An 18,273-nucleotide genomic window follows, 5' to 3' on the forward strand; every position below is an offset into this window, starting at 1 on the left:
AAACCTCCAGTAGATTAGTTGAGCATGACTTGCCTTTCATAAACTCAGTGGTTTCGTCTAATCCAGTTAAAGCTTTCCAAATGTTCTGCTATCATGTCTTTTACAAAGGAATCTAGCACTTTCCCCACTATCGATGTTAGGCTAACTGGAAGGCAATTCTGTTTTCTCTCTTCCTCCCTTTTTAAAGAGTGGGGTTACATTTCCGACCCGCTAGTCTGTAGATAATCAGGCCCTGGTAATTTATCAGCCTTCAACCCCATTAATTTCCCCAGAACCATTTCCTTATCAATCTTGATTTCCTTCAATACATCCCTCTCACTAAACTCTGCACAAACATTTCTGGGAGATTTTTTCTGCACTCTTTTGTGCTCAATTTATCTAACATTTCCTTGCTCACCATTATAATTTCTCCAATAAAGAGTGACTGTAAGAGATCTACAATTGGCTTTACTAATGTTTTCTCTTCACATTTTTATATCAGCTATTATAGTCAGTTCCTATGTTCCCTGAAATTCTCAAGCCTATTTTCCTCTTTTTGATCAAACGTTTCACCCTCTTTTCCTCAATTCTAAATGCTCTCCATCCTCAGGTCTGCAGCTTTATCTGGGAGTTTTATATGTCTCCTCTCTGAATCTAATATTACTCCCAATTCCTTTTGTAACTCATGGTTGCCCCAACTTTCCTTTATAATAATTTTAGGGCCTGAGCACTTTCTCCCATTTCCTTAACCCAACTTCCACACACCAGGCCTTGTCATCACATGGGCTGCTAACACAAATAACCTACTGCCAGCGACTAATGCTCCTCATTAGCAGTTAGTCATTCTCTCAGGCCGACCAGTACCCATTTCTTTGTCTGCCTGACTGTTTTTCTCTCTCTCTCTCTCTCTCTGGGACCTATCATTTAGTCTTGCATATCAACCTTCTCCTAGCTACCATCAGGTCAGAAGGGTCACTGAGCCAGAAACATTAATTCTCCAGCAACTTCTGATTTTGTTAGGAATGAACAATTGTTCACACACACATTCTTTAAGTATGAACAGTGCCTACACACCAGCCAGCTGTTTAGTTAGGTGCCCCAATCTATCTTTACCAATTCACACTTCATATTCTCACAGATCCCTTTATTTAGATCCAGATGATCATAAGAACAATGGGGCTGAAAAGGTGAAATGAAGGGAGTTTGAATTGACTTAGTTCCTCCCAAAAGGATCGGACTGAGATGTTTAAAAATAATAAATTCATTCATATGACCTGGAATTGCTGGGCTGGGCAAGCATTTATTGTCCATACCTAAGGAAGGTGGTGAGGAATTGCCTTCATCAAACACTGCAGACAATTTGGTGTTGACACACACATACAATTCCGTTAAGGAGGAAATTCCAGGTTTTTAACTCAGTGACACTGAAGAATGGCGAGATATTTCCAAGTCAGGATGGTGAGTGGCTTGGAGGGGAACTTGCAGATGATGGTGTTCCCATGTATCAGCTGTTAGTCAAACCAGTGTCCTCAGAACATTAACCTGGTCCTCCTAATTACTAATGACATTACTACTTTGCCTTGGTCTCGGCAGCATGACAGACCAGGTTCCAATCAGCTTCTTCAAGTCCCAATGTTTTATAAACGCAGTTCTTACCTTCAGCATGTTCTCACTGAACAGTGTTGAAGTAGCAAATGGCAGGATGTAATTCACCAAAGATTTTGAGGACAACGTAATCTTTTTCTCATCAAGATGCTTCGCTAGTTTTTTCAGGGCACGAGCTCTCCTGTGGATCTGAATACCGAACAGAAAAAGACTTGCATTTATATAGATCCTTTCATGATCAATAGACATCCCACACGCTTACAGCCGATTAAATATTTGTGAAGCATGGTCATTATGTATTGTGTGGATAATGTGACAGTCAATTTGCTCAAAGGAAGCTCCCACAAATGGTAATCTGATAATGAGGAGATAATCTATTTCTGTGAAGTTGATTAGCCAGGACTTCAGGGAAAACCCTCTCGCCTGCTTAGAAACAATGCTACGGGATTTTCCACACCAAGACAGAGCATCACCTCTAACAATACAGTACTCCCTTTTACACTGCAGAATCAGTTTTGTTTTGGGTGCTCAAAACCTGGATTAGGACTCAAACTAAGAACCCTGAATCTGAGGTGAGAACATGACCCACTGAAACACAACTGACAGAAGGAAAGAAATATGACCAGGTGAGCCTATACTTTGCCAAATCCTGCTCATTGTAAACTCAAATGGTATTAGCTGATATGATGGCACCTAGAGCTTTGCTTTGCTGTTTGGTGTGATCTTGGTAACATCATGATCGTTGTCCTCTGAACATTAAAAACCAGTCGTATTGGCACATAACTGAGATGACACCCAGGATAACAAGTTCCCCTTTCCTGAAGGATATTAGTGATGCAGTTGGGTCTTGGAACATAATATAAGAACACAGGAAACTGGAGCAAAAATAGGCTGTTAAGCCTCTCATATAGCTGATCTGATCATAGCCTTATATCCTACCTCCAGTTCCCACCACACCCTCAGTAATCCTCAATTCCCTTTCAGATTGCAACTCTGACAAATTCAGCTTTGAGTATAATCAATAATCATTCCACACTGCACTTTGGGGGAGGGAATTCTGCAGATTCAGGACCCTCTGAGGGAAGACATTCCTCATTTCCATCATGAATTTTACATCGGGCCTCCTAGTTCTGGATTACTCTATGATTCACTCAGCACCCACCTCCTTCTGAACTCCAATAAATTTGGCTCAGTGGGTGTAACTTTTCCTCAATCACCCAAGCAATCAGGAAAGTGAACCTTCTCTGAACTGTGTCCGATAGAAATAAATCCAGCATATATAAGGAGAACAGGACCAATTGCTGATAGTATTTTATGAAAATCCAGAAGCTCCATGATCATTTTATCAGGTAGCAATGAGGTAAGCTTCAGGACAAAGAAATACCTTCATGTACGTACGTGTACACACAGACACGGACAGACAGACCACACACACACACACACACACACACAGATAGACAGCTATGCTGCAATCCTGTGGGCAGCACGGTGGCACAATGGTTAGCACTGCTGCCTCACAGCGCCAGAGACCTGGGTTCAATTCCCGCCTCAGGCGACTGACTGTGTGGAGTTTGCACGTTCTCCCCGTGGCTGCGTGGGTTTCCTCCGGGTGCTCTGGTTTCCTCCCACAGTCACAAAGATGTGCGGGTCAGGTGAATTGGCCATGCTAAATTGCCCGTAGTGTTAGGTAAGGGGTAAATGTAGGGGTATGGGTGGGTTGCGCTTCGGCGGGTCGGTGTGGACTTGTTGGGCCGAATGGCCTGTTTCCACACTGTAAGTAATCTAATCTAATCTAATCCGGCCCAATGATTGAGACAGAGACACTGTCAACCATTCAGATTCGATTGGATAGGTAAAAATGAGAAAAGGGGATTGAAAGCTTGTGCAAAGAGAAAGAAAGATGGGAGCAGAAGGTTTTGTTTGGGGTAAATGACATCATTGCGTGGCTGGGGTGAATGGCCTTCTTCCCTACTATAGCTTCCTTGTGTTTCCACTTAACTTTCCCTTTATGGGATTTGAACAGTAAATTGCTTAAGTTGCTGGAGCACTACTAGAACACTAAACAGTTGTCCTTTGGTTGGTAGTAGCAGACATTACAGGGCAAAATTATAGTATCCATCTTTGGGTCATAATCCCATCAGTCTTCCCTCTCTATCTCTATATTTTATACATATCTTTACATATATTATATATATCACACATACACACATATACAGGGGTACATACACATGTATGGGATTTGGTGAATGTATCTCTTAGGAAATGATCAAGTCATCACTTAACAATTGCAACATTAACTTGAAGTGAAGAAGTCCACAGTTGGTTAATATCAGAGTTAAATATTTCACGTATTGTCACTATTTCACTTTCTGCATGTTGCTGTGCAGCGTAACAAACCTCTCTATAGAACTGTACAACTTCAAACAGGATTCTTGTATTTTAAGTCTGGAAATTGTTAAGCTTACTTCTATTTAGAACATTCACCATTTCACATTCATTTAATTTTTACCCATTTCAATACTGCAAGAGGTGAGATTTTTACAGATACATTAAGCATTGACTATGTAAAGTCACAGAGTCAAATGCTAGAGTTCTTAGGAACTGCAATATTCATGCTAACATAAAGGTCAATTGATGAAAGGCAAGTTTAATGAAATACCTGCTGCCCAGGCACACCTCTCAATTTATTTTAATTGCCATTATCATTCGAACTATTTAACCTCAATGCCCAATTAATTTAAAATCACAGCTAATATTCAGTTATTTAATTTAATTCTCAACCACAATAAAGACCCCATTCTTGGGTAGATTTTACTGCCAATTTCTGAACGTATAGAAATAAATGCTCTGTATTACCCACCTGTATATGCTTCATATTCTCAAAGAAGTCCATATCCGGATCATGGTCTGTTAGCTGCACCAGGTCCTGGAATTCTGGTCTTTGGGGGAATGTCCGGATCAAGCAGCAAAGTAGCGTTGTGTATTCCTGTTGAACACTCTGCAATAAACCAAACAGAAATGGAGCAAGGGAAGCAGGCCTGAAATGGAGCAAAGTGAATTCAGCACAACGGTGGTGTAATTCTGTCAAAATACACACATGTAGGTACAGGAGGTCATTCAGCCCCTTTCTGACCTTGTTCTGCCATTCAATTAGGTAATAACTGAGCTGTATGCATCGGAGTCTATTCATCTTGGCTCCAGAATCTTAACGTCCCTTTATAAATCGTGGATCAATAAAGTTGATAAAGATACTGTTCTTCTTTAAAATATTCATTTAGACTCAGAGTTATACAGCCAGAAACAGACCCTTCAGTCCAACCAGTTTGCTCCACATGTAATTCTAAAATAAACTAATCCCACCAGCCTGCTCCTGGCCCATGTCCCTCCAAACCTTTCCTGTTCATGTACACATCCAAGTGTCTTTTAAGCATTGTAATTAAACATCTACCACTTCATCAGGAAGTTCATTCTATATGTGAACTACTCTGTGTAAAAAAAATTGCCTCTTCTGTCTTTTTTAAATCTCTCTCCTTAAAAATGTACCCCCTAGTATTGAAATCCCTCATCCTAGGGAAAAGACAACTGCCTTCAATTCTATCTAAACCTGTCATTATTTTATAAACTTCTATCAGGTCACCTCTCAGGTCTGTGAATTTCCATGGGGACGCAAGGCCATCAATCTGAACCACGAATTCAGATTCACTGTTTACAGATGCTGCCAGGGCTGGGTATTTCCAGATTCTTCTGATTTTATTTTAATCTATTCAACAGCTGTTTCCTCTATCATGCTGGAACAAGGGCCAGGAATCACTCATGTGAATAATGGGACACATCCGACGCTGTGGCCATAATGCTCATGTTAGGTTACTCTCTTTACAATCTTTTACCTCAATTTTTGATTTGAGACAATTCCGTAAGGTCTCCAGTAAAGTGCGGTTGATTACTTCCTTATATTCCTCCTCTGAGCAGTCAACAGAAGCCACTCTTCGGATAATCTCAGTCAAGCAAAGTGTCGCACTGTCACTAAGAGTCATCTCCCCCAGCTAGAAGAAAAATTAGAGGCAAATAGTTGTCATCCACATTGTTGTAGAACCAGTCAGTACTGTCTTACTGATGTACAAATAGGGCACATTGGAGCTGGGGGTGTTGCTGATGTTCCTGGCTTTTGTGTCTGGGGAATGTTTGATGATTTGAATGGAGGAGAGTTTGGCTGCAAGGAAAACAGCTTAAAGTTTTTGACAAGCACAGCTGACCGTTAAATCCCAGCTCCATCTGCTGATCAGGTCAATCAGATTCCTCTGCTCTTCATGACCTAGCTAAAACGAGTAAAAACATCATTTCTAACGCTCAAACTCTCAAGCATGTGGTGGTTTTGTGAACATTGGATGGATTTTAGTGACTTAATTGCTCAAAGCACTGTAATTTATACAGTTCATGACTATGTACTTCCCTGGAACATAATCAAACATAATTCAACACTGAGTTACATAAGGAGTTATTACACAGATGACCAAAGGCTTGGTTAAAAAGGGAGGCATTAAAGAACATCTAAGGGGGAAAAGCAAGGTGCAGGGAGGAAATTCCATACTTTGGGGGTTCAGGCAACTGAAGGCATGGACCGTGATAAATCAGAGGTTAAAGAGACTAGAGTTGGAGGAGTATAGATATCTCAGAGGGTAATAGAGGTGGAGGAGATTACAAGGACAGAGAAAGTCAACACCCTAGAAAATGAGAACTTAAATATCACTGAGTTATTTTTGCATTTTCCATGTTATAGAAAAATTCATTGCATAAATTTACTCAACAGATTTATGAACTTCAAGCTTCTGGCTTTGTGTAATGAAGAATGTGTCTAAGTGAACGCGCGTTGGGAAGGTCTATACTAACCTGAATGGAATGGAAGCAGTTGTGCATGACTGCAATCAGATACTCCATATCCAATGTTCCCATCTCTCGGATACATTTAGTGGTAAGTTGGAATGCAGACAGGCGCTCATCAAAATCAATGTCGTCAAGATGTTGTCGATCAAAGGCATTTAACTGAAACAAAAAGTGATTAGGTCAGAACTAGGAAGTGTGCATAAAGAAACATAAGCTTTCTGCTAGCTAGTGAAGAAAGTCTGGGGTAAACTTCATCTTACCTTAGTGACAGTTTCTGTAATGTACACCAGTCTGCTGTCCAGTTCAGCCAAGGTCTTTGTTTAAAATAAAGAAAAGGCAATAAACAAATAAAATAAAGTACAACAGAGTTAATAATTTTACATTTAATCAGGCAAGTTCTCAGTGCAAAATGAGATTCAACATAATCTGAAATGTCGTGGAACAGGAAAGACAATTCAGCCTTTTAAGGTAATTCGGCCATTTAATTTTATATCATATCCAGTCTGCGTCTTTGATCAGTCTCTATTCCCTAACCCCAATACTCTCATTTAACAAATAAGTATACATTTTAGGCTTGAAATTGCCCATTTTTTTTCTCCAACGTCAACAGCTTTTTTTTTTGAGGTGGTATGGGGTCCCTCAAGTTTCCACTACCCGTTAAGTGAGAAAGTGCTTTCCCCCTTTGGGGCAGCTCAGTGGTTAGCACTGCTGCCTCACAGCACTAGGGTCCTGGGTTCGATTCCAGCCTTGGGTGACTGTCTTGTGTGGAGTTTGCACATTCTCCCAGTGTCTGTGTGGGTTTCTTCCGGGTGCTCCAGTTTCCACAGGCCAAGGATGTGCAGGTCAGGTGAATTGGCCATGCTAAATTGCCTGTAGTGTTATTTGCATTTGTCAGAGGGAAATGGGTGTGGCTGGGTTACTCTTCAGAGGGTCAGTGTGGACTGGTTGGGCCAAAGGGCCTGTTTCCACATTATAGGGAATCTAATCTAATCTAATTTAACTACTCCTGGGTCTAATTCTGTGGATAAGCAGGCTGAAGATCCCAAAGCCTGGATCTGACATCTAAATAGCGCACTCACTAAAAACAAGATTCATCTAAACAAGATTATAAATGCCATAAAGTACTAAAAACTGCAGGAATAACTCTGTAAACACCTTTCAAACATCATTAATGAACAAATATGGCAAATCTATCTTAAGCTCTCTTTCATCTTGGAACTTGAGATATTGAGTCCATTGGGACCAGTTATATAAATACAGAGGCTACAACAGGAGGCCAGAGGCTAAGAATCCTGGAGTAAGTAACTCATTTCCTGACTTCCTGAGCCTGTCCACCATCTACAATGCACATGCCAAGGACAGTTCAGAGGATTATTAGATTAATACCTGGAATAAACGGGTTGCCTTATGAGGAAAAACTGGACTGGCAGGGTTTGTTTTCTCTGGAGTTTAGAAGAGCAAGAGATAATTTGACTGAATCCTGAATGGCATTAACAAAGTAAATTGAAATGGATGTTTCTTCTTGTGGATAAGTGCAGAATTAAAGAGACTCTTAAGGATCATCCTTTTAGGAGACAGATGATAGGAATTTTTTTCTCTCAGAAGACACAGGCAGCAGATGCATGGGAATGCCACCTGTATGACCACCTCCAAGCCACACAGTATCCTGACTTGCAACTACAGGTCGTTCTGCTATAACCCACATTTTGGCAACACGAAGTCAATGTAACACAATTGATGAATTAGGGACGCTGTTTCTAAAGCGTGAACTTTCAAAACGTGTGTTGGCTGTAATGTGATTATAATGCCAACACTTTAAGCACTGTTTCTAAAGTTCAGAAATGCAACCATCGCGTCATAGGAGAACTGACTGTACTTGTGAGAAAAAGCAGAGAGTGGATGATGTTTCGGATAGAATCAATGCGTAAGGTTATGGGAAAAAAAGGAGATTGGCATGAGCTAACGATGCCAGTTTTGAAGAGATGGTGCAGACAAGATGAGCCAAGTGGGTTTCCTTCTGCACCAGAACATTTCTATGGTTTCGTTATCAACACCAAAGTGAAGATGTTTCCCTTCCCGGTTAGCAAGCCGGGTCCTGAACAAAACGGAGCTGGAAGCCTGGCACACGCCAATAGCACTCCCGAGTCAGATCAGGAGCACAGACTGCAACATCACAGCCCCTGAGCCACTCCTGGGACACTGTGGACAACAAATGCCTGGGGACTCCACTGCAAAGGGAAACTGGCATTTGTCTAATCTCAATAATATCGGGGTTTCAGCTTCAGACTTTTGTATACCTCTTCCCAGAAATAACTAATTTACCAAGCGGGAAAATGAGCGGTTAGGAAGCATCTGCGGAGGGAAAGCAGTCTACATTTTGAGTCCAGAACAGATACTGTCAGGCCTGCTGAGCATCTCCAGCTAATTCTGCTTTTGCTTCAGATGTCAAGCATCCGCAGTTGTTTTCTGCTTTGCAGTATGAATGGTGATTCTTTAATCTGTTCATTCTTTATTACTCAACATAACAACATCAAAGCTAATCCATTTCAATTTCCACATTAATTGGAATTGCGTAACTAGTTTCACGAGCAGGTGAACTGTTACCACTGAGTGATCAAACAGCACTGACAACCTGAAAGCAGCTGCACAGCCTAGACCCAACATCGGCTCAGAGCTCTGCCCATGGATTTCCTCCCTACGTGAATGTTATTACCTTAACAGGAAGCAGTGTTGTTTACTCTGAGCAGGAGACGGAGAAAGAACATAATACACAACACTGTTTGACAAAACCATTGAGTAATTACAATGAGGGAGAGACAGAGAGGGGGAGAAGGCAAGAGGAGAGAGTGAGTGACATTTAAGAAAAAAGATGCAGCTAGTTTTCAACACAGTAAGATCCCATAAACAGCAATTCAATATCACTAGATAAAGAGCATTTTGTTTTCGAAAAGTGACAACTGTTGACTGATCATTATTGGCCAGCACATCTACCTACTTTTCTTCGGGATAGTGATCATGGGATCTTCAACACACACCCAAGCAAACAGCCTGGGTCCTAGTTTAACACCTCACAGTATTTCTGACTGTGTAGCTCTCCCTCAGCACTGCTGAGTTAACCTGGACTTAGTGTCAAGTGTCTAGAGGGGAACTTGAGCCATGGCCTTTGACCTCAAGGAGGGCATACCCTCCAAGACATAACTGATACCTAAGCAGTTCAGAATATAGACAAAGTTATAAAAGCAAAATGACACAAAGTCAATTTTTCGAAAGAAATGGAGAAACAACTTTGAAAAACAAACAATCATCCAGATCCATTACTTAGTTGCTGTGTAACTATACCTGGAAGATGGAGCAGAGAGTCTGCCGAGACAGCCTGTTCTGAATGACAGAGAAAAGGGCAGCCAGTGGCTTGATGAACGTGGCGGGCTCAGAGCAATGCTGCAGGAGGTTCTGAATGGTTTTCAGGATGTCAATCTCAGTATCCTTTGGGAAGTGCAGAAAATGATGAGACTCTATATTTTTCTACTCCATGAGGAGGTTTGTTACACACAACTCACATTTTACTGTACCCCATTCCCCTGGTCAATCACCTGGAGCTGCTGATGGTTCTCAGCCAGATATCACAATGAAAATATTGATCACCAGTAGCTGGTCCAATGTAAGAAATCAGAACCAAATACTTGCCAATGCAATGGTACAAAAGCGTACAGCTAACACTATTTAGTTGTCCAGGAGACTGGCCCCATTTATCAATAACTGGTTACAGAAATCCTATCCATTCCAAACCAGTTAAAAACCTGCTCCTTGGATGCTGCGTTTTTCCAATAATACATTTTTCAGTTACAAATCGCGCCACCAATTTAGAGAATCAAACACAATCAGATGCCATTCAACCCACCAAGAGCTATCAAAGTTGCCCCACCTCCTTACTCTCTTCCCACTGCTGCTGGAAATCTTTTCTTTTCAAGTGTTTATCAAACTCTCTGTCAAAAGTCATTGCTGAATTTGCTTCCACTGTCTTCTAAGGCTGTCCATTCCTGATCATCTTAACTTAAAGCCCTATTTATTTTTTCAATACTCATCTTTCCTTTGGCTCATTTTCCAGTCACATTAAAGCTGTATCTCCTGACCATACTGACATGTAGGCAAAAGAAGAAGAATTAAGGGACTTGTTCAAAGTCCCCCTTGGAAGTGCACAACCTCCTCCGAACCCTCAGCACTGCTGTTACACAGTCATTAAAGATCCTGAACAGAAAGGCAATTCTGAGTCTCTTTCATAGTCTATCTGGTTGTCTTCATGTCCTTTCCTAGGTAGGCTTTGACAATACACCACATCTCACTCACACACACACACACACACACACACACACACACACACACACACACACACACACACACACACACACATATATATATATATATATATAGATATATTTTAACACAGCAGTCCATTGTTAACATCATTTACCTGTGGTGTGTTTGGCTTAAAGAGATACGGCATCAGGAGATTGATCAGAACAGTGCTCTGTTCCTTATCCTGTACAAACTGACTTATCCTGGAAAGCAACCAACAGATAGAAATGATGTGGAAAACTTAACTCCACGAAACTGCATATTTATCAAGGTTTCTTGCACAGGTTTATAAAAAAGTTTAGGATTTCTAAAATGAAAGCAAAATGCTGGAGATGTGAAATAAAAACAGAAACATGCTGGAGAAACTCACCAGATCCAATAGCATCTATGAAAAGTGAACGTAGCATCTGTGGAGAGAGATCTTTCAAAACAGAATCATAATCAACTCAAAACGTTCTCTCTCCACAGATGCTCCAAGACCTGATGAGTTTTTTTTAACCATACATGCCCATTTTATCAAAGATTTTTGAATTCAACACAACACACAATGTAATTTCACAAAATGGACTACTCACACCATTTATGAAAATAATTTAGGAATGTAATTTAGAAAATTCACTGAGGAATTGCTTTGGGGCATCTTAGCTCAACATTCAGATTAATTCCCCTGGAAATCAATCAGTGCCTCAAATGCAATGAGATAAATTTGGTGATGGACAAAAGCAGCAGTGTGCAGGCAGAGCAAGTGCACAGACACACTGCCCTCACCTTGGGGTGCAGACAGCAGTTTGTCTTCACTGCTAAAAACTCCTCAATTTGACTCCTGATCTGTGTGAAGTTTGCTGATGTCTGTCAGAGAGGCATGAGGAAGACAAGTAGCCTTGAGCTCATGAATGGAGAGGAGAACGGCCCATCTACAAGATGCACTTCAGAAATTCACCAACACTGTACCTTCTGAATCTGCAATCTTTACCACTTAGAAGGATTTGGGCAGCAGATACATGGAAACACCAGCATCAGCAAGTTCCCCACCAAGGCGTACATCATCCTGACTTGGAAATACATCACCATTCCTTTGGTGTCACTCGGTTTGGGAACTTCCACCCTAACAGCATTGTGGATCTATTGACACCAACAGACCACAGCAGTTCACCATCACTTTCTCAACCAGTGGCTCAGTGGTTAGCACTGCTGCCTCACAGCACCAGGGTCCCAGGTTCGATTTCAGCCGCGGGGCGACTGTCTGTGTTGAGTTTGCACATTCTCCCAGTGTCTGCGTGGGTTTCCTCCAGGTGCTCCGGTTTACTCCCACAGTCTAAAGATGTGCAGGTCAGGTGAATTGACCATGCTAAATTAACCATAGCGTTAGCTGCATTAGTCAGAGGGAAATGGGTCTGGGTGGGTTACTCTTTGGAGGGTCGGTGTGGACATGTTGGGCCAAAGGGCCTGTTTCCACACTGTAAGGAATCTAATTTAAAAAAAACTTAAAGGTGAGCAATAAATGCTGGTCAGGTCCATGGCTCTCCCAAGAATAAGTTTCTTGTAGGAAATGGAAGTGTAATAATTTGTAATGTACAAAAGTGTAAATGAGACAGAAAACTGTACCTCGAAAGGATGCTCAAATCTTTACTGACTTGTATTTGGAATTTTTTCTTCTTCATTCGTTCTGTATTTCCAACAGCTTTGTTAAGATGCCGGAGGATGGTGGAAATATGAGGCAGAATAAGACATATCCCCATGCTTGCCGATTCTATGACAAATAGTGGGAGGATACTTAAGTTAATAGGCTCTAACATGAAGGAGAAAGTGAGTACTGCAGGTGCCTGGAGATCAAAGTCAAGAATGTGGTGCTGGAAAAGCACAGCAGGTCAGGCAGCATCCGAGGAGCAGGACAGTCAACATTTCGGGGATAAGTCCTTCGTCAGAAATGAGGTTCATTCCCGATACGTCGATACTCATGCTCCTCAGATGCTGCCTGTCTTGCTGTGCTTTCCCAGCATCACACTCTCGACTCTAACATGAAGGGAGACAGTGGGACACCTGATTTATAAAGCAATCTTTATCAACAAAATAAAAAGTTACAATGGGGCAGGAGTAGGGGTTGGGTGTGAAGATCAGCCACTTCTGTGTTGTTTGTAAGATCATGCTATTGGCTCTTGTGGTTCCCATTATTACAACAGCGATCACTCTTCAGAAATATTCGATTTCATATAGATACTGTGGGGTGTCCTCAGGTTGTGATGGGCATTACTGAACGTGGGGGGGGAGGGGCTTCATTACCATACCACATTCTCTGACAGAACCTGTTCCTTTATCTTGTAAAACCAACAAGACTTCTTAGACGTCTCCTGCCCAAACATTCAGTTAGCCGACACACAACACAGTGAGGTTGAATCGATTAGAAAGGGAAAACACATCTGGAGAACTGGACACAGGCTTCTTCCTGCTCTTGACAGGGATCAGGTGAGAATGCGGAGTTTAGGGAGATCAGATGTGATCTGGCTCAACGGTGGAACAGAGTTGCCAGGCCCCGATCTAACTCCAGTTTCTTACATTCTGAACTCTGCGAATGGAATTCAATGAAACACTTAAACACAATCAGGTGATGTCGACTTCAATGGAATTTGGAAAAGTGCAACATTAAGTTTTCTTGCTAATTACAAACTTACATTCAAATATACAAATTAGGAGCAGGAATAAGTCACATGACCTCGAGCTTGTTCTGAAACTCGATTAGGTCAGGGTTGATTCATGTTCCTGCCATTCAATAACTTTCCACATCCTTATTTCTTGAGAATCTATACACCTCTGCCTTAAAAATATTAAGAGACTCTTCCTCCACTGCCCCTTGAGGAAGGGAATTCATGACCCTCTGCGAGATTTTTAAAGAAATTCTGATCTCTGTCTAAAATGGGTGACCATTTGCTTTTAAACAGTGACCACTAATTGTCGATTCTCTCACATGAGCAAACAACCCTTAGAAAGCATGAACAAAAAACTAACTTAAGCACTAATCAATTGTAAATTCGTGCTTTCACAGATTGTGATACAATGTTGCTTATACTGAAGTATAATTTTTTAATCCTACTTGCACGATGCTCTGGGTAAAAGCTTGCTAAGACGTGACATATTTGGTCTGGGCCCAGTCTGGTCAAGTGTTTGTTGGCCCAGAGGAACTCAACGACTGGGATCATGGTCAGCATGGACTGGTTGGACTGAAGGGTTTGTTGCTGTGCTGTACGACAGTGACTGAAGGAAACCTTCAGGAGAAATCTAAACAAGTTTGTAAACCAGCAGCTTGCTGTGTGAGAGCTAAGAGATTATCACCACCAGAGTGGGATCTTAGAGGCTCAGATATAGACATAGTCAAGATGACCAAACAGGCTGCTGGGGCCACTTGCTCTGGCTAGCTCTCAGCACCAACGAGTTTACCAGCTGATGGTGGCCAAGTGTGGGAAATCCAGAGAGGTGGACATGGGTCTAATGGACAAATCAGAAACTTGTATATCTTATAATTGGGTCAGTCAAGTCAAGGCACATGAAGTGATTAGGTTGACTCAGCCTTCATTGGCAATGATGCCTGAAAAGGAAACATAAGCAATTCCCTGGAAAGACAAAGTGTTTAATTCCCTCCCCTTGGCCAGAGGAGGTTTGAACCCATCCTGCACATGGAGCCTGGAAGAGGGTCCTTCATCTGTCCCTCACACTGACTGACACAACAATACCTGGGGCATGACCAGGGTGTAGTAACCTAGAGATCGCTCTCGTGCCTAGGGTACAACGATGCTGTTTGCGCTATTGTTCAGATTCCGGCTGTTCACAGGGTACAGCATTACCACTCTTGCCACTAAAGCTTTTCATTTTGAATCATTTCAGAAGATGGGAGTAAGGGAGCTAAGGGCTAAAAACATTTAAATTCCTCTCAAGTTATCCAGAGGAGTGACGAGGGGTGGGGATGTTTTCTTGAGCCCCTGACAGTGTGTTTGACATTACAGAGTGGCTTGACTCAGCCAGCATTTCAGAATAGATCATATTGGTGTGGAACTGGACAGCAGACTTCCTTTCCTAAAAAGGACATTAGTGAACCAGTGTGGGTTACACGAGAACACAATAACTTCGTAATTACTGTTACTGAAACCAAATTTCAGCTTCCAGAGCTCCCTTCAAGTTTTTAAATCAAACTCAAATGGCAGGATTTGAATTCGTGCTTTCTGCATGATTAACCCCAGTAACGCAAACATCTACAATAAAACATGACAACACAACAAACGGGAATTGTAGTACCTCCTGCAAAGGTGGAAGGTTCTGGAAAGGCTGTGTCGTTCACAGTCAGGACGCTTGCTTGCGCTGTTGGCGAGAAGTCAGGCATGCTCAGCAGGCTGTCAACGATATCCATGACAACCGCCGCCGTGGGTTCTGCAATGCTCTTAGATGACAGCAAGGCAAAGACATTGGTCAGAACATCCAACTGTGGGTGATCAGGAAGCTGTTTTGCAAGGAGTGGGAAGAACCTGGAAAATACGCATAGAGCAAGGCTGTTCAACTACATAGTGCAGTGTAGCCAGCACACCAGCTGGGGGAGCTGCCAGCCCACTTACAATAAAATAGAATACAACATTCAAAGTACTAGGAATCTGAGAGTAGATGTACAGACAGGACATTAGAGTCGAGGCTGCAACCAGCTCAGTCGTGATCTTACTGAATTGTGGGACAGGTTCGAAGCCCTGACTGTCCGACTGCTACTCCAAAGTCTTATGTTCCTGTAAGAATTCCTATATTCTGAGAACAGGCTTTGATGTGACAGTTAGTTACCAACAATTATAGTCATCAGTTAGTTACTAAGCAGGAGAGGCCTCCATTGAGGATAGGTCATTAGTTGCTGATCAGGAGCAATGCCCTAATTAAACTCCAGATGAGCTGATTTTAAAATCAGACATTTGATTTACCATAGGAGTTGGCAGTACCCACAGATTCCAGATTCAGTTGGCAGCAAGAAACAGGAATACCCAATGATGAGGAGCTATCACACAACAGTGTCAAATAACTAGCAAGTATAACTTGAGTCATATTGTTCCCTTGCAAATTTTGAGGTATTTTAGTATCATATCGGAACTCCTAAGGGTTGCTCAGTCCACAACGTAAACCGATGCACAGCAGCCCAATGAACAAAGTGCAGAAAGTTTTTGAAGCGTTCCTCACCTGGAATTCTTGCTCCAGATATGAATCAGTTTCAGGAGAGGGGTTGGTGCATATTGCCCTTCAGAAGCGAGTCTCCCGATCTGCAGATCAGACAAGGTGAAGGTGAAAACAGACAATGCATCAGGACAGTTGCAGAGTTGGCAATATAGTGACATCATAGAATCCTTAAAGTGTGGAAACAGGCCATTCACCCCCTTGAGTCCACACTGACCTTCTGAAGGACATCCCACCCAGAACCACCCTCCCCAAACTATCCCTGTAATCCTGCAAATCCTGTGGCTAATCCTCCTAACATACATATCCCTAGATACGATGAGCAACTTACCACGGCCAATCCACCAAACCTGCATATCTTTGGACTGTGGGAGGAAACCCGTGCAAACTTGGGGAGAATGTGCAAACTACATACAGAGTCTTCTGAGGGTGGAATTGAACCTGGTCCCTGGAGCTCTAAGGTGGCAGTGCTAACCACTGAGGCATGTGTCACTCAACTATTGATCCAGAGGCCCAGACTAATGCTCTGGGGACACAGGCTCAGATTCCTGTGCCAGCATGTTGGGACTGAAGTTCACTTTGGATGATAAAGCTAGTCCTGACTATCACAGAAACCCATCTGGTTCACAAATGCCCTACAGGGAAGGAAATCTGTCATCCTCACTGATCTGGTCCACACATGACTCCACACCCACAGCAATGTAACTGCTCCCTGAAACATCCGAGAGAGCCAATCAGCTCATAGATACTTAGAATTGACAACAAATACTGGCCTTGCCAGCAATACCGACATGCCGTGACAGAATAAAGGCAAAAACAATTGGACAGTCGAAAAATGACCTGTCTCTTCGTAAAACACTAACAAAAACTTGTAAGGGTCACATTGGCATGTCTTTGGTGTGAATGGGCAGGGTGAAAGCAGAGAGCAATGGAGAGACTGTTACCTGTGGCCACACAACACTGTGAAACAAAGCGTCAATCTCTTCCGCTGTGAAAGCGTAGGACTCAAAGTCAGAAAAGAAAGCAGCAATCTGATTTATTCCCAGACGTCTCAAATATTTTAGCTGGTTTATGCACCGCGGTTGGATCTGAAATCAAGAAAAGGCAAACAAAAAATAATGTAAATCCTTAATTGTAACACTTGCCAGTTCTGACCAATATTCCACATCACAAACAAAGGGTTCAGCAGTACTATACTTCTGTTCCTGAAGAGATGCCAAGAGAAAATGAAAAGACAAGGACTTCATTTATATAATGCCTTTCACAATACTCCAAAGTGTTTTAAAGTATCTTAAATGCATCATCTTGGTTGAATTTAGACAATGTGACAGCCAACTTTTAACCTGAGAGAGTACACTAACAGCTGCAAGATAATGTCAGAGCATCGGTTTTGGGATGCTGACTGAGGGGAGAAGTGTTGGCCAGGATACTGGAGTACCTCCATTGCTGCTCTTCAAAGCAATGCCACATGATTTTTCACTGGTTGCAAGGACAGACAAGATCCCGTTTTGATAGGTCACCCAGAAGACATACTTCTGATGGTGCAGCTCTCTCTCAGAACAGTTCTGGTCACCTCCAATTTCTGCCCTCAAGTCTCTGAAGCAAGACTCAAGCCCTCTGAGTCAGAGGCGAGAACGCTACCCTCTGAGCCCCAGCAGACCTATGCTCCTATTCTGCCGCAGTAAACTGTGAGGTCAATCGAATCTGGGTGATTTATGAAAGGAATGAAGATGCTGAGCAGGAGGAACAGACAGTTGCCCAAGGCGGGAATCGAACCCGGATCCATGACGCTGTGAGGCAGCAGTGCTAACCACTGAGCCACCATGTTACAGTGTGGGTCTAACAACAGCACAGGGATTGTACTGATTCAAGGTGACAGCTTACCTCTACCTTAATGGCAGTTAGGGGTAGGGAATAAATGTTGACGCAGCCAGCAACACCTGTACCCCACAAATAAATGAATTTTTAAAAAACCCTCAGAATCTTGAATGGTTCAGTAAGGCAATATCCCAGAAAGCACCAGTGGATATGACCTGTCCTATCAGAAGGACAGACCCAGCAGAGGTGGTAGCACAGTGGGGTGCAGTTGGAAGGGAATTGCCCTGGGAGTCCTCACTAATGACTCTGGACCCCAGGAAGTCTCAGGGCTTCTAGTTAAACCCGGGTAAGGAAATCTCCTGCTGGTTACCATATATTATCAACCCTCGGCTGATGAAACAATATTCCTCCATGTTGAACAACACTTGGAGAAAGCACTGAGGG

At 42.4% G+C, this 18,273-nt stretch overlaps 1 protein-coding gene across 1 annotated transcript in view; it reads right to left on the bottom strand.

Annotated features, from left to right (window-relative positions):
• Positions 1-18,273, bottom strand: part of utp20 (UTP20 small subunit processome component) — a 113,472-nt gene that overhangs the window by 43,034 nt on the left and 52,165 nt on the right. Inside the window, exons 28-38 of the mRNA XM_060839730.1 lie at positions 16,956-17,099; positions 16,018-16,097; positions 15,103-15,329; positions 12,424-12,568; positions 10,934-11,021; positions 9,805-9,948; positions 6,726-6,779; positions 6,472-6,624; positions 5,472-5,627; positions 4,445-4,582; positions 1,636-1,773 (exon numbers count right to left, since the gene is read on the bottom strand). Of these exons, the coding sequence (XP_060695713.1) occupies positions 1,636-1,773; positions 4,445-4,582; positions 5,472-5,627; positions 6,472-6,624; positions 6,726-6,779; positions 9,805-9,948; positions 10,934-11,021; positions 12,424-12,568; positions 15,103-15,329; positions 16,018-16,097; positions 16,956-17,099 (1,467 nt within the window). The remainder of the gene's footprint in view (positions 1-1,635; positions 1,774-4,444; positions 4,583-5,471; positions 5,628-6,471; positions 6,625-6,725; positions 6,780-9,804; positions 9,949-10,933; positions 11,022-12,423; positions 12,569-15,102; positions 15,330-16,017; positions 16,098-16,955; positions 17,100-18,273) is intronic.

This window comes from Hemiscyllium ocellatum, chromosome 19, assembly GCF_020745735.1.
Source record: "Hemiscyllium ocellatum isolate sHemOce1 chromosome 19, sHemOce1.pat.X.cur, whole genome shotgun sequence".
Lineage (NCBI taxonomy): Eukaryota > Metazoa > Chordata > Chondrichthyes > Orectolobiformes > Hemiscylliidae > Hemiscyllium > Hemiscyllium ocellatum.